Source organism: Vigna unguiculata, chromosome 7 (genome assembly GCF_037176805.1).
Source record: "Vigna unguiculata cultivar grain cowpea cultivar isolate G323 ecotype 2 chromosome 7, ASM3717680v1, whole genome shotgun sequence".
In the NCBI taxonomy this organism is placed as follows: domain Eukaryota; kingdom Viridiplantae; phylum Streptophyta; class Magnoliopsida; order Fabales; family Fabaceae; genus Vigna; species Vigna unguiculata.
The window spans coordinates 8,167,446-8,191,643 of NC_140798.1; the positions used below are offsets into that span (position 1 = coordinate 8,167,446).

Genomic DNA, 24,198 nt, shown 5'->3' on the forward strand with positions numbered 1-24,198 from the left:
TATCATGATGTCTGCTGTGTAATTATTAGTTTTGAAGTAATGTAATTATTAACATTGAAAATATTTTTAAGACTATAAATTGATGACACTGGTTAAGTTTACAAACTAAAAGCAAATTAACTTGTAGGACTAACGTTAATTTGGATTTCTAAGAGAGTGACAGAAGTGACGAACTTCTTTTTATTTTTTTTTCCCAAATAGGCAATAAATTACAGTTTTGAGGATTAAAATAATTTGTTATTGTCGGTATAATAGGAGTTAAAAATATATTTATTTAATTAATATGATTGAATAAATTATGAATGTAAATTACATAAATTAATCTATCTCCTACGTATTTGAGCATTTGATTGTCATCACTGAAAGCTATACGAAGACAAACTAATATACAAAGCTAAGCATGTCTTCATTGTTATCTATTTAGGCGTGTTTTAGACCGTTATCAGCACTCAATAAATTATATATATACTTTAAGTCAATGGTTCACGTTGTTATACTCAAGCTAAAATAATAGAAAAAAATTATTTGACACCACCTTTACTTCTATGTACATTTGACACTAGGTATTAATAATAAATATAAATAAAAACATTACAATAAAATAATAATTTTTGAAAGTATAAGTTGGAAGTAAGAAAATTTTTGCAGTGTTAAAGTATCACTGCCCAAAATAATATGATAAAAGGATATAGAAAAAAGGTTTCCCTAATATGAGCACTCCCCGAGGAACGCCAACACGATTTTCTCGCTAAGGATCACCAAGGATTGTTAAGGACATTGAGGTAATTTACTTTCCTCCGATCCAATTCCTTCTCTTCGCCTCCGATTATAAAGCTTTAGAAGATTCGATACTAGATATCGTTACATTTCTTATTTTCCGTTCATTTTTTTTTTAATTTTTTTAATTATTGTGTTCTGTGTTACAGAGTTTAGATCTTTCAAGAATTTACCAGACTATAGAATGCTCCATGCGATCTCAAGGTTTTGATGTTACTTATTGATTGTGTGTTTGTTAATTAATCCAAACAATTTCTTCTTTTCATGTGCATGAGTGTTATTTAGTGGTTGTTTGTTTGCCTCATGTGGCTAAATTGTGATTGCTTTCTAGGGTTGTCGTTCGCGGCCATTGAGCTTGTGCTGGAGAGCAGTGTGTCCACGGTGGAGGAGAGAGAAGCCATGGGTTAGTGAGAGTTGGTGGAAAATGGGGTTGATGAGTATTTAAGATGCTAAATAGCTCTATTACTTTTGCTCTATTACTTTTACAAGTGGTCGGCTATACCTGAATATTTTTTGGATGATCGCATGCACATTTTTCTTAAGTTTTTTTAGTGAGTGGAAGCTAATTGTTTGCATTTTTATGTAAGATTTTTTGCAAGGTTATGGTATATTCTTCTTTTTAATAAATTCTGTTAAAGATGCAATATAACAACCGTTCATGAGTCTTCACTTAACACCTTTACATTTGGGATTGAGAGCTCGTGACAATTTCAAAATGCAGAGTTCTATATCTTAATTTTTTTATAGTTCTTATGAACTTTGATAAAATGACACATGTTCAAGATTAAGCAAGGAAGATTATATTATTATTGTTTGGATTTTATTATAATGAATTGATATTAATTTGAAGTTTGAACTACATTTGAGTGATGACATATGTCTTTTAAGATAAATTGTTCTTTGAACCCATGCACTTCATACAAACTACTATATTTCGTTTCTCCTTTTTGCTATGATATAAACTTTCTTATTTGCTTTACAAGGGAAAAATGTGAAAACAAAGTTGGCTCTAGGTCATTTTGTGACTTATAAGTTATTTGAACTCTACTAATCTTTGTAGCTGAGGTCTCTTTTTGCATTTTTTTTGAAATTCCTAAGGAACAAATGTACATATTACAGTTAAGATGTTGCTATTCTTAAGCTTAAGCTAGAAGAGGTACAAAGGCACTTTAGCAGTTTTCTCAAGAAGTTATATCATGAGGTTTGTTTGCATGATTGAATGTAAGGGTGAAGCTTATATTTATCACTATTAAGATATTTATTTCTCATGCTTTCCTTCTGTGTTTCAACTTCCACTACCGTGTTTATAATTATTCATTTTGTATTGTATTAGATAATATTCTGGCTTGCCACAACCTATAACCACATTGGAGGATTGAAAGTGATGGAGGACTGAAGGTTCTTTGATAAATTGTGCTATTAGTTGCTTATTTTCTATTGAGGATTATGTCTATCTTACTATTCCCCTAAAATATGAACTGGTTCGACATTAGACTTGTAGCTAGATATTTTTTGTCTTAATTATATTTCAATTTGAAAACTAACAACCCCTGACATTTTGATACACATGCACACACATGTAAACAATACTTTATTATAGCATTATAAATACACAAACTATGACGCAGGCATGGAAGTTGTGAGTTTCTCTTCTCTTGGCCCAACACAAAGCCAAATACATATCTTCTATCTTGTTATGCTTAGGTTGCTATAATTGAAACCAAACAGGGGAAGGACTACTCTAAGTTCTCCTCCAAGCTTACTGCTTCCAAAATTTATGGGATAGTCTTTGCCCCACGGGAACAGTCTACAACTACTCTAAGTTGTTGTTTGGATAATGGCCAAGATTAAGGCATAATAATTAAACTAAATAAAATATAATTGTATATTATCTTCATGAGGAATTAAAAATTCAAGTTAGAGCTTAAGAAATATAATTGTTTTGGTATTTAAATCTAAACAAATTTATTTGAATATATATATATATATATATATATATATATATATATATATATATATATATATATATATATATATATATATATATATTATTGTTGTTTAGGGTTTAGGCTAATCACTAGGTGTGAGATGTGTATACACTCTTCCTCTTCCTCAGTTAATTAGATATAGAGTTCTTTCCCCTCTGGTTTTATGGTCTTTATCATGTCAGAGTGATTTTCTTTCAGTAATTTTTGTTTATGCTTTTTATAAAGACATAATCTAGGATCATTCTCATATAAATTTGTACTCTATAACACTATAATTTTCCTTTTCTAGTAAGAAAGGAATTGATTAAGATAAAAGGTAACCGTGAGCATAAGGGTAGAACACCATATGAAGCTAAAAAAAGACTTAGTCTCTAACTGTTGGAGTATAGCCTGGATAATTATTATGGTTCAGTAATCTAGGGAAGCAGAGTTGGTTACAGTACCATTTGGTTATAAACTTTTGTTTCAATTTTGGTGAAGAAAGAGTTAAGCCCAATACTGACATGAAAGTAGAAAATTGATTCATAATCTTTTTGTTCACTATTCATGTTGATGACTTTATCATTTCTATATCGTGCTCCTATGTATAGCTAAGTTATTCATCTTCGGCACAGTACATTATACAACACTTCAGGGCTGCAACAGGGTGTAAGAAGCTGGAGGGGACATTATCTATTACCTTCGATTGCAGATTTTTCAAAGAATACACTTTTGGTGCATACTTGAAGAGAAGAAACCTTGAGCATCACTGTAAAATTATTGTTATATTATATATTTTCAGTGTAACCTTTTTTAGTTTTATTAAGATCTTCATACTCCAAATCCAATCTATGAATCAGTTATGATTCTTTCATATAATTTATTTGATTATGGAAGTGAATTGTTTTCAAGATTTTTACAAAAAGCCTACTCTTTTTTTATCGTTGATCTAAAGTATTCAAATAACTTGTTCATCAAATGAAATATAAAATATGTCTTATTTTATATAAAATAAAATATAGAATTTATTCAATTAAAACTACAAGAAATATTTTATTTAATTAAATTGTAAAATATAAAATATATCAACATATACAAAATTTAAAATAAAATAAAATTCCATTCAAAATATCTATAAAAAATATATAAAGAGTATAATAACATCATTAGCCCCAAAGAATAATATTATATATATATATATATATATATATATATATATATATATATATATTTTAAATTTATAAAATGTTTCTTGCGAATTTTCTTGCAAAATTATTGGTAAAAAAATTATATTTACAAATTCATTTTGGCAGGAAAAATTACTTGCGATATTTTTATAAGAAATTACTTGCGAATTTAAAATACATAAGAAAATTACTTGCGAAATATAAATTCGCAAAAGTACCTACGATTTTTTAAATTGATTTTTTCGCAAGAGAAATTGCTGCGAATTTTTTTCATAAGAAAATTTGATGCGAATATTTTTCATAAAAAAATTTGCAAGAAATTTTCTGCGAATTTTTAAATTCCACGGTAACTAATTACCCACGAAGGTATTACCTACCAATCAAAATTCATACAAAAAATGGCAAGAAACTCTTTTCCTGCAAATTTTTGTAAAAATCTGTAAGAAAGTTTGCATGAAATAATAAAAATTCTAGTAGTGACAGAGATACGACTAAAGAGAATTCAATTTTTATATATATAACACAACTTTCTTAATTTTACTTTTTTCTTAACATATTACATAATTTAATCACTATTAAATCATTTAATATTTAACTAAATGAGTTACCTATTTAATACATTGATTATTTAATAATAGTGTTAAGAAGACCTTTTTTTCTTTGTTTTTACTTTCCTAAACTATCTATAATATACATATTACTAAACTCATATATATATATATATATATATATATATATATATATATTAGATTATATTTTATTATTTAGTTAAATTTTTTTATTATTGTATTATAGAGTTAGATGGGTGTTATTATTGCTAGTGCACTGAATACTTTCTATGCGACATAGAAACTTTCATGTGGTGTTAGAAAAAGTTTTTTACGCCGATTTTAGAACTAGTATAGATACAACCAGGAAAGAAAGTTTTTACTTTCTATGTCAGTTTTAGAGTTGACATAGAAAGTTCACATTTTATATAACCATCCCATTTTTATTTTCATACCTAGTTAAAAAAGTCAAGTATTCTTTATATAACCATACCCATACCTAGTTAAAGTAAATTTCTTGAGATGACACAAATTATGTGATATAGCTGGATCTAGGTAATTATGGTTTGGATTTTTAAGATTCAATCCATATTCAATTTAGATCCACATATTGGATAAGATTTTGGATCCAAATACATTCTTTCTACAAAACTAGTTTGGATTTGTTTAAAAACTAGATCCAAATATTTTGATCAAGATTTAAATTCATATCCAAATATATGGATCAAGTTCAAAATCCATAATCCATATTTTATAAAAATACTTAAACTGGAAAACTTATGTCGTCGGGGCCAACTCTATCGAATTTGACATAATTTCGGTCTAGGCCGTCTTGGTCAAATTTCGCTTGAGCCGACTTGGCCGAATTTCAATTGGGGCCGACTTGGCCAAATTTTGGTCACGGTCGACTCGGCCGAATATGACCAAATTTTAGTCGGGGCTGACTTGGTTGAATACGACCTAATTTTGGTTGCAACCGACTCTATTGAATTTGATAGAATATAGTCAAATTTTATCTAGGACTGACTTGGTCGAAGATGGTCAAATTTTGGCCAAACCTGGCTGAATCGAATATGACCTAATCTGGCCCATTGCCGGCTCCGCCAAATTTTTTTTAGGGTCGACTGGATTTTGACTAGGGCGGACTCGACCGAATACAGTCAAATTTCGATTGCGATCGACTCAGCTATATACAACTCAATTTCGTCATGGGCCGAATATGTCCAAATTTGGGTAAAGGCTAATTGGGCAAAATTTAGGCTGCGATCGACTTGTCCGAACTTTGGCCCCGGGTCGACACTGCCAAATTTTGACTAGGGTTGACTTGGACAAATTTTTGTCGAGGTCAACTGGATCATATTCTGCCAAATTTTGGTTGGGACCAACTTAGTCAAATACACCAAAATTTTGGTCGTCGCTGAATTTGGCCAAATTTTGGTTGTGGTTGGCTCATCTAAATTCGATTGAATTTTAGTCGGGACTAACTGGATCAAATTGGATTAGATAAAGAAAATTAGATTTTTTGTCCACCCTTATTACTTGATATTATTCTCCCACACGTTTATGTGTGTAACATCTATTACTAATTTTCTATTATCAAAGCCCAAATTATAATACGCTTTGCATTCTTTGGTGGTTGAACCTTGAGAAGGACCAATTTGCTTTGTTTAATTTTTCGTAAAAAAAAAATATCTTAGAAGATGTTCAAGAAGATCACTATCTTAATCAAGATGGAGTTACAAAAAAGAACATCTTTAACCTCTAAAATCACGTTTTAAAAGTTTTTAGCAATAAGCACTTATCCAAGGTAAATAATATGCATGAAATTATAGAAAATAAGAAGCAAAATGAAGCAAACCTAGGTTGGTTGCAGTGATTGAAAGGGTGGTTAAAAAGAGCATGAGCTAAAATCTAGAAACGTAGATCACTTATTGGAGCATGCCGTCATTTGACAAACTTGTCATCATTGTTTGTCTCTTTCTCCAACATGATGCAACTTAACATGTCTGTGCAGCCAAGAAGAACAATATATTACAAAAGGAGTGGTTGATGATGGGAATTAGGAAGAAAACAAAGGTAAAGAAAAGAGGCTTAATTAAAATTATGACGTTTTGCTAGGATGGTGCAAATTCAACTACTACTCTATTAAGTGAATTAACTATATTAACGACCCGTAGGACCCGCACAGAATCTTTTTGTTATATTACAACGTTAAAGATTTAAGGCAGCTGTTCTAGAAGACTTGAACCACAGAAATCATTAAAGATTAAAAATCCATCAACCATCAAGCTTCACTTTAACAAACCTTCTAATATTACATTCATATTCATATCTTATTCCTATTCTCGATTTAAGACACGACCATTATTGCATGTAATTTTTATTTTCCTAATATATTTTTCTTTATATTGTTAATCATTTTTTTCCAATTTTTGTGCAAGTAAATGTTCACAAAAACTTTACACCTTCGGTCCTCTTCTATTTCTCATCTGAGAGCTAGATCATTGTTCTTCCGATAAACTAATCCAATGATTTATTTTGGAAAATAAGAAAAAAATTATTCCTTAATTAAGGTAGATGAAAAAGTCCAACGTGTTGTAACCTTGCACTTAAATCTTGAAACATTACATCCAAAGCGCTCAGTTTATAGCCATTGTTCCACATATCTATGGTCCATATTTGCCCACTGGTTTTGACTTTTTCATTACCTTATGTTATGTATTAATCTCCAAACAAGTGCCTATATAAATAAATCTTCACACTTCTCCCTATGCAATTGTCTTCTGTGCTTCTCAATCAACACACTAAGCAAACCATTCTCACAAGCCTAAAAAAGCCACCATGTCTTGCTTCAAGAGCAAATACCAAGGTTAATAGTGTTCACTGTTTTTTGTTTTGTTTCTGTAGTCTTGTTCTTCGTCAGATATTGTAATATTGTTATTCCATGAAGAATTTATGAAATGAAATGCAGATGAGCTGATCGCCAATGCTGCATACATTGGAACCCCTGGAAAGGGTATCCTTGCAGCTGATGAATCAACGGGCACCATTGGAAAGCGTCTATCGAGCATCAGCGTGGAGAATAATGAAACAAACAGACGCGTTCTTCGTGAGCTTCTGTTCACTGCCCCGGGTTGCGCTGAATGTCTCAGCGGTGTCATATTGTTTGAGGAAACCCTCTACCAAAAGACAGCCACAGGTACAGATACCAGGATAAGATTCGTACCATGATCCACATGAAATGCGAACACGTGATCAAGTGATGCAAAAATTAATGATTTTTTTTTTTTCTGTGTGTGACAGGAGTACCCTTCGTGGACGTGATGAAGAAAGGAGGGATTCTTCCGGGCATAAAGGTGGACAAGGGCACGGTGGAGCTAGCCGGAACAAACGGCGAAACCACCACCCAAGGCTTGGACGACCTCGCCCAGCGCTGCCAGAAGTACTACGAAGCGGGTGCGAGGTTCGCGAAGTGGAGGGCAGTTCTCAAGATTGGCCCAACCGAGCCCTCACCGCTGGCTATCCACGAGAACGCGTACGGGCTGGCCCGTTACGCCGCCATTTGCCAGGAGAACGGCCTGGTCCCCATCGTGGAGCCCGAGATCCTTTCCGACGGGCCGCACGAGATCGAGAAGTGCGCTGACGTGACCGAACGCGTGCTGGCGGCCTGCTACAAGGCGCTGAGCGACCACCACGTGCTTCTGGAGGGGACTCTGCTGAAGCCCAACATGGTGACTCCTGGGTCGGACGGTAAGCGCGTGGGGTCGGAGGTGATCGCCGAGCACACCGTGAGGGCGTTGTTGCGGACCGTCCCACCGGCGGTTCCGGCGATCGTGTTCCTGTCGGGGGGTCAGAGTGAAGAGGAGGCGACGGTGAACCTGAACGCGATGAACATGCTGAAGGGTAAGAAGCCATGGTCGTTGACTTTCTCGTACGGAAGGGCTCTGCAACAGAGCACTCTGAAAGCTTGGAGTGGGAAGGATGAGAACATTAAGAAGGCACAGGAAGCGTTGCTTGTGAGGTGCAAGGCCAATTCTCAGGCCACTCTCGGCTCTTACAAGGGCGATGCCAAGGGCGATGGCGCCTCTGAGTCTCTTCACGTTAAGGATTATAAGTACTGAGACAGAATACGCTCTAAGCCCGCGTAGACCTGCCTTTGTTTTTCTTCCATTCCATGAACTGTTGGATGGTGATGTTTTGTAGGGTTTTGCATGGACCAGTTGCTATAGGAGCTAAAATGGTGCGGTGTGAATAATCATGGCTTCCGACGCATTTGGCCTCCCGCAGTTTTCTTTTTCATTTTATTTGTAAACTTTTGATATTTCTTTTTTTTCTTTTAATTCTTACTCATAGTTTTTTTTTTTTTTTTGTAATAAAACTCCAAGAGAAATATACCTACTTATCTGGGCATTCTTTCTCCTCCTTTTATTTACTCTGGCTTCTCTGTTTGTTCTCAATAAATTGAAAATCACATGAGGTTAATCTTTTTTTTTTTTGTGTGTATGTTTTGTCATTGGATATCGATGTCTTATGTGATGCTAAACTATTATTTGAACCGTGTAATCAACGGTATTTTTCTAACTTTATAAACATTGTGTGCGTGCTTTTTTTTTTTTTTAAATTTGTTAAAAAAATTTGCAAGAAAAGACTATTTTTTGCCAACTTTATAAGAATTTTAATTGACAGGTAATTCCTTCGTGAGTTATCATTTCTTACAAAGTTATAAAATTTAAGTATTTCTTACAAAATTTGTTGTGAAAAGTGTTTTATACAAAATATTTTGCAAAAGAATTGGTAGCAATTTTTTGCAATTTTTTTTACAACAAAATTTGTAAGTACTTCCTACAAAAAAAATTTCAAAACAAAATGGGCAGGAAATATAAGGTTTTTTAGTAGTGAAGGTTAGCAGATCATGTTCATGTTCTGATTGGTCCAAGGTTCGGGAATAATCTAATCTCCCCTTGGTGGGCGAGGCTCCCATTCTTCAAGAGTGGTACTATCACAAAAAGAAATGAGTTACCCTTTCAAAATATGCTAAAAGTGAAAATTTTTTACTATTGGGAGATATCTTTTGTTGGACCACTACTTATGTCAAATAATCATGAGTACATCTTAGTTGTTGTAGACTATGTGTCAAAATGGGTTGAAGCCACAGTTGCTCAAAAGGCTGATTAAAGAACAATGATCAAATTCTTAAAAAGGAACATATTCTACAAGTTTGGAATACCTAGAGTCCTCATAAGTGATGGAGAACCTCACTTCTGCAATTCACAGGTTAGAAAGGCATTGTAACAATATCACGTGAAGCATAAAATAGTAACAACATATCATCCTCAAACCAATGGACAAGATGAGGTATTTAATATGGAATTAAAGAGCTGGAAAAGATAGTAGCCAATTCAAGTAAAGATTGGTATACCAAGTTGGATGAAACATTGTGGACTTATCAGATAGCTTCCAAAACCCCAATTGGACCCACTCCATTTCAGCTAGTCTTTCGAAAGGCCTATCACCTACCAGTAGAGCTTGAGCATAAAACATTATGGTCTCTAAAATCCGTCAATTTTGATTTGAAAGCTGTTAGAGAAAGAAGGAAATTGCAGATTCATGAATTAGAAGAAATGAGGTAGCAAGCATATGAATCTTCTAAGATTTATAAAAGCAAAGTGAAGAAGTACCATGATGGGAAGATTCAAAAAATGGCAACCAATTATGCCCTTCAATTCACACTACAAGAAAATGTCTCATTAGTATCTAATTTTAGTGATCAAAAGTTGTTAGTCATTATATATAGTGACCAATTTAGTTACCAATTTACAAAATAAAAAATTATTGGTTATTAAAATAATCACTATTATGAATGAAAAATTATAATTGATTTCTAAGTTGGACATGGTTGGATTAGGAATTAAGCAGGAAAAAGAAAAACACACTTTGAAACTGTTTTGAAAAATTGAGAATGCAAGGAAGGAAAGAAGGAAGAACCATAAGTGCTTAATAGAAATTGATACAATGTAGGTCAGTTCTTAGTTAAAGGTTGACAAGAAAGTGAAGCTAACCTTGTGAGATAATTGAACCAAACACTTAATGTGAGAATGAGAGAAAAAACCTACGTGATTAAGCCATGAGTTTTGTGTCAAATTTTTTGTAGCTATTAAGCATGATTGGCTTAGAAAAGATCAAGGCAAATTTTTTGTTAAAAATTTTGTATAAACCAGAGCCAAACAACCACCCTACATGTTTTTTGAATGAAAAATACCCTTTTTGAACCTTGTCTTGAAACATGCACCCTGAGCCTAGAATGTAGGTAATCCAACCCTTCTTACTAATGAGAATGATGCAATAAATGTGTGTGTGGCATGAAGGGAATGATAAGTTGTGAATATGGATAAAGGAACAAAGTTTGGGTATGCTAAAAGCATACCTAAAAGTGCAAATAAGACTGAAAAACTACAACCAAAAATGAAATTGAATTGCGACACCTCAAAAGAAAAATGATAGAGCAATGAAAGTTAATTAGAGGGGTACTCAGATGAATGAAAAACAAAAAGAAACTATACTGCAACAGAAGAGAAAAATAAGAGAAAAAGATGGCTGGAATAGGCTAGACTCATGGCACTTACAAATTGTTGCTTTCCTTTTTTAGCATTGAGTCTTGTTTGTCTTGAAAAAACAAAGTTCTTTGATAGCCCAACCACGTTACAAGCCCAAAAGGTCTTAGTGATCTTTGCCAATCATGTGTACATATGATAACTAATATTATCGCGTTTTTATTTTGTTTTTTTTTATCTTTTATTGTTATTTTATTGTTATCCTTTTATATATTTCAGGTTTTATTTAATAAATTTGAAAAAGATAAATATTTAGTTTATATGTTACAGATAAATGAAAAGTTTATTACTTCAATCAGTGGAACTCTATCGTCTTATTTCAAAGATATTGAGCTTCAGAAGATTAAAAGATATATATTTAAAATATTTCAATACAAAATTACAAATCCAGTCTAATTCAAAAAGTTTATAGATAAGGGATACCAGAGGTGAAAGGAACCACCCTTCTTAGAAATAAGCACATTTTTTTAGTGAAAACCATTTGAATTCTCTTTATTCATATCTCTATTATAAAATATTTTAAACTTTAAATAATATTTTAATGAAAATATATACCTGTGCACAATAAAGAAATTACATCACATATTTTATGTCAATTAGTAAAAGAAATCAACATAGAAAATATAGAAGTAAAATAATTACAGACAATTTTTCTACATTTTTGTGGGAGACACTTATGTAAAACATTGATTTTATTTGAACTTATATCTTGAGTACTATTTGTTTAAACTCAAATTTTATTTGAACTTATATTTTAGAGTATAGTTTTAGTTAAATTTATACTTTCAAAAAGTAATTTATATGAGTTTATATTTTTAGAATAGTTTATAAACTTTTTTTTTTTAAAAACCATATAAAATAGATATTAAAACAATATTCATGAGTTTCCATTAATATCTACAAATACAAAAATATCTGGTCTAGTAAATACATGCAAATAAAGATAATGAGATAAAATTTTTCTAAACGTCCAATAGGAATATCTGATTCTATCCCTAATGATATAAGATAATATTAAGGATATTATTTTGACATCAACCCACATTCATCATTTTATCCTTCAATCTCTCTTCCTTTAAAATATCATAATTAACCTTTTTAAAATACTCCGTAGTAGTGAATTGTCAACGCTATAATATCAAAAAAATATTTTTCTAATATTAAGGAGAATTTTTTTCTATATCCTTTTATCATACTATTTTGGGCACTGATACTTAAGCACTGCAAATTTTCTTAGTTCTATGTTATTCTCTAAAAAAATATTATTTTATTATAATTGTCAAACAATTTTTTTTCCTATTATTTTATTCAGTGCAAACGTGAACCATTGACTATCTGTAATTTATTGAGTGCTGATAACGGTCTTAAAACACGCCTACATATATAACAATGAAGACATGCTTAGCTTTGTATATTAGTTTGTCTTCGTATAGCTTTCAGCGATGACAACCACAATCTCAAATACGTAGGAGATAGATTAATTTATGTAATTTTTACATTCATAATTTATCATTCATCATTTTAATTAAATAAACATATTTTTACCTACTATTACACCAACAATAATAAATTATTTTAATCCTCAAAACTGTAATTTATTGCCTATTTGTGAAAAAAAAAATTAAAAAGTTCGTTACTTCAGTCACACTGTTAGAAATTCAAATTAACGTTTGTCCTACCACTAAATTTGCTTTTAGTTTGTAACTTAACCGGTATATCATCATTTTATAGTCTTAAAAACATTTTAAATTTTTAATTAAATTTCATTAAAATTGTTTCGACCCGGAAAACGAATCAGGTCAAAACGTTATAATTTCTTATTCTGGCTCTCTATATTTTCTTTCTTTTCCAATCACTCTCTCTAAGTTTCTCTTTTGCTCTCACCCTCTCTTGCTCTCACCCTCTCTTGCTCTCCCCTCTCTAATCCATCCCTGCTTACTTCATCTAATTGTGCTTTTATACTTCATCTAATTGTGCTTTTATACCTTTCTCCCTTAATCACTTTGTACTGGACTCCGCTTTTTAAGCACTTTCACTATGCTACTGTTCCTTATTTTACTCCTAAAATCCAGCCCATGACTTCCTAGAATCTAGGGATTTAAAAGTCAGTTTCTTCGTGCGTTAGTTTTCTTTATTCTTTCTATGGGCCTATGAATCACATTTATTGATTTGGGCCTGCATGGACTGTGTTTGCGCGTGCTTTCTATAAATATCTTTGTTTCATACGAGGGCCCGATCTGTTCTGACTTCTCCGATCTCTTCGACCTCTCCGATCTTTCCAACCCCTCCGATCTTCCTACAGCTTGGTGTCCGATACACAACCCTCCAACCTTATTTTGTGCTAGCGCAGCATAAGGTTGCTTTGTTTTATCAAAAGTTCATCGTCACATTCTGATAATGAAGTGACGTTTTCACTGTTTACTCTGTTCGCATTTATTACTCTCTACCTACCAAGACACGTGTTCGTTCGTCAAGCGCTCCAGCTGTTCTTTCCCTTTAAAATCTAACGGCCAAAATTTAAACCCTAAATAACCGTTTTAAATCCCTTATTCACGTTTCCTCTTCCATTTTAACTTATTTGTACTTAGACTAGTTCTCTCGCTCTGTTTTTTCTTTTGGCTTCACTCTAGAAAACACAACCTTCGTCTTTCCAGGTATGTTTTAATTTGAAGAAATGTTCTCTTTCGCCTACTATTTCTGGTGAATGTCGTGTGTTCTTCTATAATTTCTTTGCTATAATTTTTCTTTGAGTTTGAGTTTACATTGTTCTCCGTCTCGTAGATATTTCATTTTTGAGTATCTGAGTACAAAGTAAAGATTGGGGTTTTGATGGTCTATTTCAGATTGCCTGTTTGCTTGTCCCTGTTTAGAGTGCTAAGATTTCTTTAGGGTATTCTATCTGGCCGGGATGACGTCTTATGATATCCAATACCCTTGGGCTCCCTTAGATCTTAAGCAAGAATGTACTAGTTTCTGTACTGAAAAGAGAGTTCAAGCCTTTAGGGATAAACAATCCTTGTGTAAGAGAGATGAGAAGGACGTAATTGTGGGGGTATGCGAGTTAGACGAGCCTGTTTGTAGAGATGGTAATCTCCCTCCTCGGGAGACTTTTACTTTTATATATGCCACTCTATTTGAGAGACTCGGATTTCGACTTCCTTTCAATGATTTTGAAAAGGGATTACTAACGACTTTAAATGTAGCTCCTGCGCAATTACACCCCAATAGTTGGGCGTTTATACGGGCCTTCCATATCCTATGCGGGGGTCTCGGTATCCGACCCATTCTTGCTATGTTTTTATATTTCTTTGAGTTAAAGGGTGGCTCGTCCCGATCCGTGTGGACGTCTTTAAGTGGAGTAGGGGGCCGAGGTTTGTTTACTCTATACCAATCTTCCTATAAGGGGTTTAGGGGAGCCTTTGTAAAGATCTTAGCACCAGCACACAATCCTGCTTTATTAGAAGGGTTTCCCTTATACTGGACAAAAACTCCTCTCCTAAAGAGAGCTCGCCCCTTTGAAGAGCTAGATCCGGCAGATCAGAAAGGTTGTGCAGAACTGGAGGGTCTAAAAGTCATTTTCAACATCCGTAAGATCTTAGACCTCGAATATCGAGAAGTAGACTTAAAACTATTCATTGGTATATACTTTGACCTTGTATTTTGTACTTTCTCAACTATTTCTTATTATCATCGGCATTGACCCTTACTATTTTTATGATGTTTTTTAGAAAGACAGATGGCCTTGTCTCAGAAGGACCTGCTCCAACGAATCAAGCAGAAGGGAAAATCAAAAGAACAAGTTCCCCGATCTTAAGCTCGGTCTTCCAAAATCACTATTGACAGTGATCCTGAAACAACCTAAAGTGATTCCCAATTAAAGAAGAGGAAACTAGGTCTGGGAGAAAATGAAGGTGAGATTTCTGAGTCCATCAATCGCATGCCAACCATGCCGACCCTTGACATGACTGGGACTAGTGAACTTATTACTTCTGGGTCAAGAAAAAGCTTTTGGGATGAAGACTTTGAACATCTTGCTCATGGGCGAGCCTACAATTTCTCTGCAACCGACGGGGCAGTGCTTACTGGTAAAACCACTACCTCGGCCCGAGAGGATGTGTTACGGTATCTGCATCAGGCCGAGGCAACAACACTTTTCTTGGTAGATCGCATGGAAGCATTGGAGCTGAACGAATCTGTATTAACGGATAATCTTGAGAAAGCTAAGAAGGAGACGATGCAACTCCGATCTGACGCTGCTGAGCTTATCAAAGTTCGCAAGACTTTAAGGAAAAAGAGGCCGAGTTGGTTTCTTTAAGAACAAAATTGGATGAGCTGATGCCCCTAAAGACAAAACTTGAAGAATTAATGCCTAAAGTCGAGGTTTATGAGACTCAGATACAAGAGCTGACAACTAAATGCCAGAATTTGGAGAATGAGAAAGAAGAGCTTGCAGATCAGCTTTGTGCCACTCTGAACCAAGGGTTTCAACTAGCTCTAGACCAAGTAAAACTACTCTGCCCGGACGTTGATATCTCACTTGCAAGTATTACGAAGGAGGTGATAGAAGGTCAACTGGTGGAGATAGGTGATGAGTAGAAGTAGGGATATGTAATAGGTTTCTTTTGTTTAGAGGACTATGTATTTAGTTTTATTTTTAATATCTCTTCAGCGTGTTTCCCCTATGAATGTTTGGGTCGATGAACATTGATGCGTAGTTTTAATTACTAACGAGCATTTATGTTTAAGGCTTCAGATAAATTCATACCCTATTTGAATAGACTTTGAATAAAATATAGATAAATGCATAACTTACTGAAATGACTTTGAGTAAACATAAATCAAGAAGTTGTAAATAGAGTACTTCATTGTTGATGTCGCCACTATTATTTTGTCAAAAAAATGGGATACACATCGGTGTGCGATTTGAATTCTTCGCATATGCGATCCAAGTGACTTTGGAATGTTGGTGGGGAGCGTCGAGCTTCAGGAATAGGGACGTTGCCGTGCACATAAAACGGTCGGACCGAGGTACAGCTCTCAGTGTACTGAGGTTTTCCCGAACGCGTAGCGAGGTCGGACCGATTTACAGCCCTCAACATACTGAGGCTCTTCCAAGCACGTAGCGAGGTCGGTCCGATTTACAGCTCTTCCAAGCACGTAGCGAGGTCGGACCGATTTACAGCCCTCAGCATGCTGGGGTTTTTCCACGCGTGTAGCGAGGTCGGACCGATTTACAGCCCTCAGCGTACTGAGGTTCTTCCAAGCACGTAGCGAGGTCGGACCAATTTATAGCCCTCAGCGTACTAAGGTTCTTCCAAGCACGTAGCGAGGTCGGGCCGATTTACAGCCCTCAGCGTACTGAGGTTCTTCCAAACGTTGACGAGATTCTGATGCCTCCTTTCGCAAACGCTCGCTTTCTGCTTCTACTTCTGCCCGACGTGTTGTTTCGCGCTCTTGCCATCGTGTTTGCTCGTCACTCACTTGCTTCCGCATTACTTCATTCTCTCGACGTAAATTTTCTATGTGTTGCATGATCTGCTCCATCGTAGGAGGGTCGTCTCCTCCGTTGTTTCCTGTTGATGACGTGATTGCCATCTCAACTTTCAATGGACAAGGATACTAGTTTTACCTGCCCCACGGTGGGCGCCAATGTTCCAACCCGGAAAACATATCAGATCGAAACGTTATAATTTCTTGTTCTGGCTCTCTATATTTTCTTTCTTTTCCAATCACTCTCTCTAACTTTCTCTCTTGTTCTCACCCTCTCTTGCTCTCACCCTCTCTTGCTCTCCCCTCTCTAATCCGTCCCTGCTTACTTCATCTAATTGTTCTTTTATACCTTTCTCCCTTAACCACTTTGTACTGGACTCCACTTTTTAAGCACTTCCACTATGCTATTGTTCCTTATTTTACTCCTAAAATCCAGCCCATGACTTCCTAGAATCTAGGGATTTAAAAGTTAGTTTCTTCGTGCGTTAGTTTTCTTTATTCTTTCTATGGGCCTATGAACCACATTTATTGATTTGGGCCTGCATGGACTGCGTTTGCGCGTGCTTTCTATAAATATCTTCATTTCATACGAGGGCCCGATCTGTTCTGACTTCTCCGATCTCTCCGACCTCTCCGATCTTCCTGCAGCTTGGTGCCCGATACAAAAATGATAAGATTAAGTTTAAGGAATAATAGTAAAAAATTAAGTTTACGAGATTGAGATAAAAAAAATAATATATAGTATTTAAATATAATAGTCAAATAGCAATAGATATATAATAGATACATGTATTAAATTTAATTTGTTATTTTATCATTAGAATAAGAGATTATTTGTTAAGATTAATTAATACATGTGTCAATAAGTGACAAAATTATACTCTAAAAAATTTACAAACGTTAATATTTTGGATTTGGAGTTAGATTTGAAGAGTGAATCTGAGAGAAAAAAAAAATGAATGTGAAGTTGTTTGAAATAAGAGAAAGATGTGTGATTTGAGTAAATTTGATATGAAAGTTTGTGTATAATACGATGGTTTTGATAGATTAGAAAAAAGTTTTCATAGATAAAAATAAAAGACGACCATTTTACCCTTTGTCTTTCAGTGCAAATCAACTGGATAAATTATGGATCTATGCAAATTTTGTAAAAAATTACGAGTAATAAGCAAGTCGTGCGGGGGACTGGGGAACATTTTTACATAAAGAAGTCGTATACCCCCTAAACGACTTCTAGGTACCCAAAGTGAGAGTTTTTGTCGCATTAGAAGTTGTATGCGGGTAGAACGACTTTAAAGAAAAGTCGTGGGGGCCTAACGACTTTCAATGGATGTCGTCTAGGGGATACACGACACCTAATTTGAAATTGGAAGTCATGGCGGAGTTGCACGATTTTTGTACGTTGTAATCGATTACATACCGATGTAATTGATTACCAAGGGGATTTAACGTTTGATAGTGTTGTGTAATCGATTACAAAAAGCCATGTAATTGATTACGAGCGTGAATAATGCTTTAAAAGACTTGATTAATCAATTACAAGGTGTAGTGTAATCGATTACTAGGGGGAATAAAGTGTGAATAAGACATAGTACAGTTTTACAATTGAACTTGGTAAATCTGTTCCGGTTTGAGATTCTGAGGACAAACCAAGAACAAAAAACCTTCCTAGTTAAATCTGATCCTTTCTGGTCACGAGGGTAATTCTTTTACTATTTCAAACTGCCTTCGCCCCAACTATGTAATTCTCTCCTCTAGGTTTACTTGTCTTCCCTTCCCACTTATATTGGATCCTTCTGTTTCTTTTTCCGAGATACATGCCTAAAAATCTTTTATAACTAACTCCCTATTCCTCGGACTAAGTTTCGGTACTTACTCTCCACATATCTCGTTCGTTTTGCAACTAACCCCTTGATTCCCCTGTTTTGGGCCTACTAGATGTTTATCACCAAGATTTTGTGGGCGAGCTCATTGCCAAAGTCCATTTACTTATATTAGCCTACTTAAAAGAAACATCTACAAGCAAGTCGGACCGAGATCCGACCTGGGACAACACAAAATCAATTAAATATTTTAGTATTTGTAGGTTGTTGGATAACTTCCTATTTTGTGATTCTGTAATTGTTTACAATAACAATTTAATCGATTATGAGAGTGTTATGGACGGTTATCATGATGTTGTAATTGATTACGAAATGAATGTAATAGATTAATTGTACTTTAATGCTATATAAATGTATATGAATGATAATGTATTAATAAAAGATAGTATACGACTGAAATCGTAATAGAAAATAATTAAAAGTACAAAGTGTTAGCATAAATGACCTTGGTGCATGGATTTGATGAAGCAAGTGCACGGGATCATGTGTGGTTGATGAAGAATTGATGAAGATTTGTTGTTGATCAAGCTTGTGATCTATTTCATCTAGAGTTATCATGAAGATCTCAAAGCTTGAATATTGTATTATTTTTGTAGACTATATGACATAGGATAAATGTCTTTTGTCTTGTATGTGCAATTTTCAATCTATTATAAAGGTTTTTAACAGGTTAAAAGACTTGTTGCATATAATTCTGGTATGAATGTATTCAATTAGTTGAATTGTTATTCAATCAATTGATTTCACTTAAGTCAAGTGAAACCAGCAGATTGTACGAAAAAATCAACCTGTTTAATTCACTCTTTTGACCAAGCTATATAAGCTGGTTTTTCAAAGTGTTGAAAAACACTTAAGATTTCTGAGCGCGACAAATAGTGATACGAATTTGGAAAACTCTTTCTAGATTACACAGTGTGTTGTTTTTGATTTAAGATCTTGAGATCTTGGAGCAAAGTTTTAATTGCTTGAAGTTAGAAGAACAAGTGTTTGGTTGGCTAGGGAAAGCCTCCATCAAGTTTGGTTGTTCTTTTGCTTATGTATGGTTCATGGTGTGATTATAGGTCTATAAGTGGGATTCTTACCGTGTATGGTGTAAGACCCGAGGAATTTAAATAATTAAATGAATAATTATTTAATAAATACGGGTAGTGGGAGCCTTTATGGCATTTAATGCTGGCTTTTATGATGTGAAAAAGTACTAGCTTGAATGGTTAAGAGTACTTTGCTACATAGAGAGGACTTAGGTTCAAGTTCTGTGTATGTCAATTGTGTGTTATTTTAATTTATTATTATTTTTAATGATATGATTGATCATGATGAGTGATTATAAATTCCTAGATGTAGAGGAATTATCATGCAACATGAATTGGTTGGTTGGTTGTGCATTAGCTTGGCAATTGCAGAAATTTCAAGACTTAAGCAAGGAATCCATGTTAGGGGTACTGAATTCGCAAGTGCAGGAAAATTATGGGTTTTAACTAGAATTCTATGCACTGCCTGCTTGTCGCCAAGCGTCAGCGCAATGCAGGTTAACACTGTGTGGCTGTGAGATGCAATGCATGTTAACATTGTGTGGTTGTGAGATGCAGTGCGGGCTTGAGACTCTATTGGGTCAATTTACTTATGAGTGTGCATTAGGGAATTTTGAACAAAGAATAAGGGAGAGGAAGAATACATAGATAAAGGATGGTAAATGATCTTAAGGTTAGATTGTGATTGGGAGATTTGTGGTGTGAAACATAGTGTACATCAGTTCACAATACCAACACTATGCATAAGATTAACTAAAGATCGAGATTTAGGGATTTGATATTCTCTTTTTAGTTACTTAACTTAATTATATCATGAAATTATGTGGCTAAAGGAGATGGGAGATGTGGCATTTCATGATGGTTGATTAGAAGGGGTGACTATAGTTATTGATTTATATAGGACTTGAGATCAGATTATACTATGGGTTGTTGGTTGCTGGAATTGGAGTCTCTATGTTTATGCGTAGCTTGTAATTGGGTTAAAGGTGGATATAATTTCATAGGGGGGGTGGTATGAGTGCATTATTAATGCAAAAGTCTCTAGAACTTTTGGTAAGTGTTGAGGTAGAAAATGTGTGTAGGAAACTGTGCAGGACTGTGAAAAATTTGTACAATTTACTATACTGGTGTAGCGCCTGGCAGAGGGTATTTTGCTGCTAGGCGAAAGCTGCAAAAATCAAAGAACACTAGAGCGCTTAGCGCTTGACGATGTGGACATCCCGCCAGGCGACAATTGGAGGAGCAATGAGCACTACAACGCGTGGCACTTGATGGTAGGGAAGGTTCTGACAAGCGATAGCTTAAAATCTAGGGACCTCTAGAGTGTGGCACCTAGCGGCTCGTAGCTTCTGCCATGCGGTCTGCAACTGATTTCGTATGGCGGCTCTAGAGTAGCGCCATGTGATATTGCATAGACAAGGCCTACGACTTGTTTCTTCTTGTTGATGTGCGTGGTTTACGAGGCTTTGGGTTATACCTTAAGGATGATCGTTGTTGGAGCATTCTTTGAGTTGTGGCTCAGAATTATATCCCTTGAGTTGTGGCTCGGGATAGAGGGTAAACACGTGACATTCCTTGAGTTATGGCTCAGAATGACATCTCTTGAGTTGTTGCTCAGGATGGCGGATGAACACGAGCATTCCTTGAGTTATGCTCGGATTGGCGAGTCACACCAGCGTGAGTGTGCAAGTTGTGCCTCGTACAGAGGGTCTCCACTCGATTGAGAAATCATAGGTTATGGCCCGTGATGTGCTAATTTTATGTCGAGAGTACAAACTATGGTTCGTATTGGGAACTCCACCTGACATTACAGAGTGTGGTCCGTAGCATGTTTCTCACATGTGTTCTATAAGTTGTGGCTTGTAGGTGGTGGCAGCAAAAAGTATCTTGAGGTTATCATTCAAAGATGTATAACGTAAATAACATGGTGGGGTCATTTAGTATGGAATAAGAGGATAAAGTTCCTCTGATGAATGTGTGCATTTTTTTTATTTTATTATATATATGTATGTATGTATATGTTAGCTTACCCTATCTACTTGTGTTTGGCGATGATCATGTAATTTGTTACACGGGAGCAGATGATGTTACAGGTGGTTCTCGTGGGGCATAGAGCTGAAAAGGGGCTAGTTTGGGAAAACTTTTGTAGAGTTTTTATTGTTTTATGTTTTTTGGATGCTTTTGTAAACATTTAGTTTTATCAGACCATGAGTTGTAATAGTCAATTATAAATTGTGGTTTTTGAATTATGATATTAAAATAAATGTTTTCATTTTCCCTCGTTCTTGGGAAAGGGCAGAATAAATTAATGGGTATTTATTGTCTATTTTATTTTATTTGATTAAAATTAGTAATATCCGACTGAGATGTTACATAGGGGTTACAATTCTTGCGGTATTCAAGAATCTCAATGTTTTGCTTTATTCAAAAGTGTAATCATTGAGGGATTTTGTAAAACTTTTGACATAGTGGATGATCAAGCTCAGGTTGTCATGATAAATTGGATGTAGCTTAGGTTGACTTGTATAAAAATTTGTGTGTTTGTGTTTGTATCTTTGTTTCTATCCTTGATTCTTAATATAAAATTTCAAGAAACTTGGGTTTAATAGTCATTTAATGGTTCATGAGTGATCTAACATTATCTTGAACTGTATCTCTATTAATTGTGTTGATTGAAATCAATTTTGATATGTTTTAAACACTAGTTCTAAGTTTATTTTTAAATTCGTAATTATGTAGAATTTCCAGTATTTCAATTGAGTATTTCTATATTTTAATCTGTTCAATTACATTGCATGAACAAATTAATTAGTTGTTTTTCGTTTTTAATTGACTGAAAGTGTATATTTCAGAAGTAATTTCATTTTGATTTCGTGGTTGGTCTGATTCAATCAAAAGGGATTTTAAGAAATTAAAAGTAAACAAAAAAGCTAATTCAAACCCTCCCCCCTTCTTGGCTAAATTACCCATTTCATTACTTACACAAAGCACTAAAATTTATTGACGAAATGGACATGTTCCCCTATGATGACCTTCATTAGGACAGTAAGAACATTTTTTCGGTTTATTTGATATTAGTTTATCCATTTCGTTATGAATCCGATTAATAATTGGTCTTTTCGTTTCCTTACATCGCATTTGAGAGTTTGGTATGAAATTTGGACCTGTATAGGTGGACCTACAATGTTCTTTTCTTAGTGGATGAAATTAGATTTCATAAGCCTTGTTTACGGAATTGAGGCTGTAAACAAGATCGATAAACTTGGGTAGTAGTAGATGAGAAAAATAACAAACAAGTAGGACATGATGACATGGTAGAAGATTTGCTTGAAAGTGACCACAATCACACCACCAATCTTTTAATCTGACATTGTATGAAATTGGTTTGTGGTGATATTAGTGGGGTTTGATATCTCTTGCACCTCGAATTCTGAATTTTCTCGATCGTACAAATGAACATGACAAAATGCCAATTGTTGTTGATTTTGTCAAAGCAAGGCAGTTATCTCTTATGGATATTGATGCCCCGCTCTTAATATTGATTCGACCTTCAAGCCTTGTTCAACAAACCATGCTCTTGTCCTTTCAGATGTTATTTTGATTATGGCGGAGATGGGTAATGATTAACCTTTAACACTAAGTTCATGCACTCAAATAGGTTTGTTGTCATGTGGTCGTACCTCCTGCCCCATCAAACGTCTGAGACCACTTGTGTAAATGAATTTTATCTATCCAAGATACCGCCTACGGGAATTGGGATCTCATTGCCAAAAGTTTTCCTTCGAAATTGGTTGTTTGACCTTGTAAGCTATAAAAATGTAGTAAATGAAATAACATTTAGTGAAAATACACTTATTGGAGACTTTTTTATTCCTAATCAACTTCTTCTGAGCGTAGACAAAATGTCATTGCCTTTGTCTGTTTTCAAGCCCAAATTAGGTTGTAGTGTAACATGCTCTCTTAGTAGTTGAAAAAACCAAATCAAAGTTTCCTTTGTTTCACCTTCGACTATAGCAAATGCTAGAGGAAAAAGATTTTGATTCCCATCTTAAGCGATTGTAGTCAACAAGATGGCATAATATATACTTGTTAAAAAGGTTTCATCTACTTGAACAACATGCTTACAATATTTGAAGCCTTCAATGCATGGTTTGAACGACTAGAAAACATGTTCTAGAATATAGCACAATGTGTTCGTCTCATCATCAACATTAATTGCAAAACCCATGCATTGAACAATATTGTCCCTAGATTACTCTCTTGGATAGCTTGTAACCACCAGGTCATTATAGAATTTCTTCCAATCACCAAACTCCATTGCAATGACTTTTTATTTTGCTAACCATGCTTCTTTGTACATCTTTGCAATCAAACTTTTTATAGGAATATTGGGGTTGGTCGTCACTGAATTCAATACGATAAAGGATATTTGTGTTGAATCAAGATTGTTATGGTATTGAAAAAGTAATGTTTACAAACAAGTATGAGGTGCCTCAATAAACTTGATCTCCCAATAATGTTGATCGCTTTCCTCCATGTGAATCCATGCTTGGTGTGAAGAAAAACTCCATGGATGAAGAGATTGATGTGGAAGCTAGGAGATGGCTATGAAATGGTTTTTCGGTTTCATGGTTTGGTGTGGTGTTTGATGAAGGTTTTCTGAAGAGAGGTGTTGCCAACTCTAAGGAAGGAAGCTAGAGTGAT

At 34.6% G+C, this 24,198-nt stretch overlaps 1 protein-coding gene across 1 annotated transcript; it reads left to right on the forward strand.

Annotated features, from left to right (window-relative positions):
* Positions 1-7,190: 7,190 nt before the first annotated feature.
* On the forward strand, positions 7,191-8,967 carry LOC114192045 (fructose-bisphosphate aldolase 6, cytosolic-like). The gene is made up of 3 exons (XM_028081598.2): positions 7,191-7,348; positions 7,451-7,678; positions 7,783-8,967. Exons 1-3 carry the CDS (start codon positions 7,321-7,323, stop codon positions 8,598-8,600), a joined length of 1,074 nt encoding a protein of 357 aa, XP_027937399.1. The 5' UTR covers positions 7,191-7,320; the 3' UTR covers positions 8,601-8,967.
* The last annotated feature ends 15,231 nt before the right edge of the window (positions 8,968-24,198 follow it).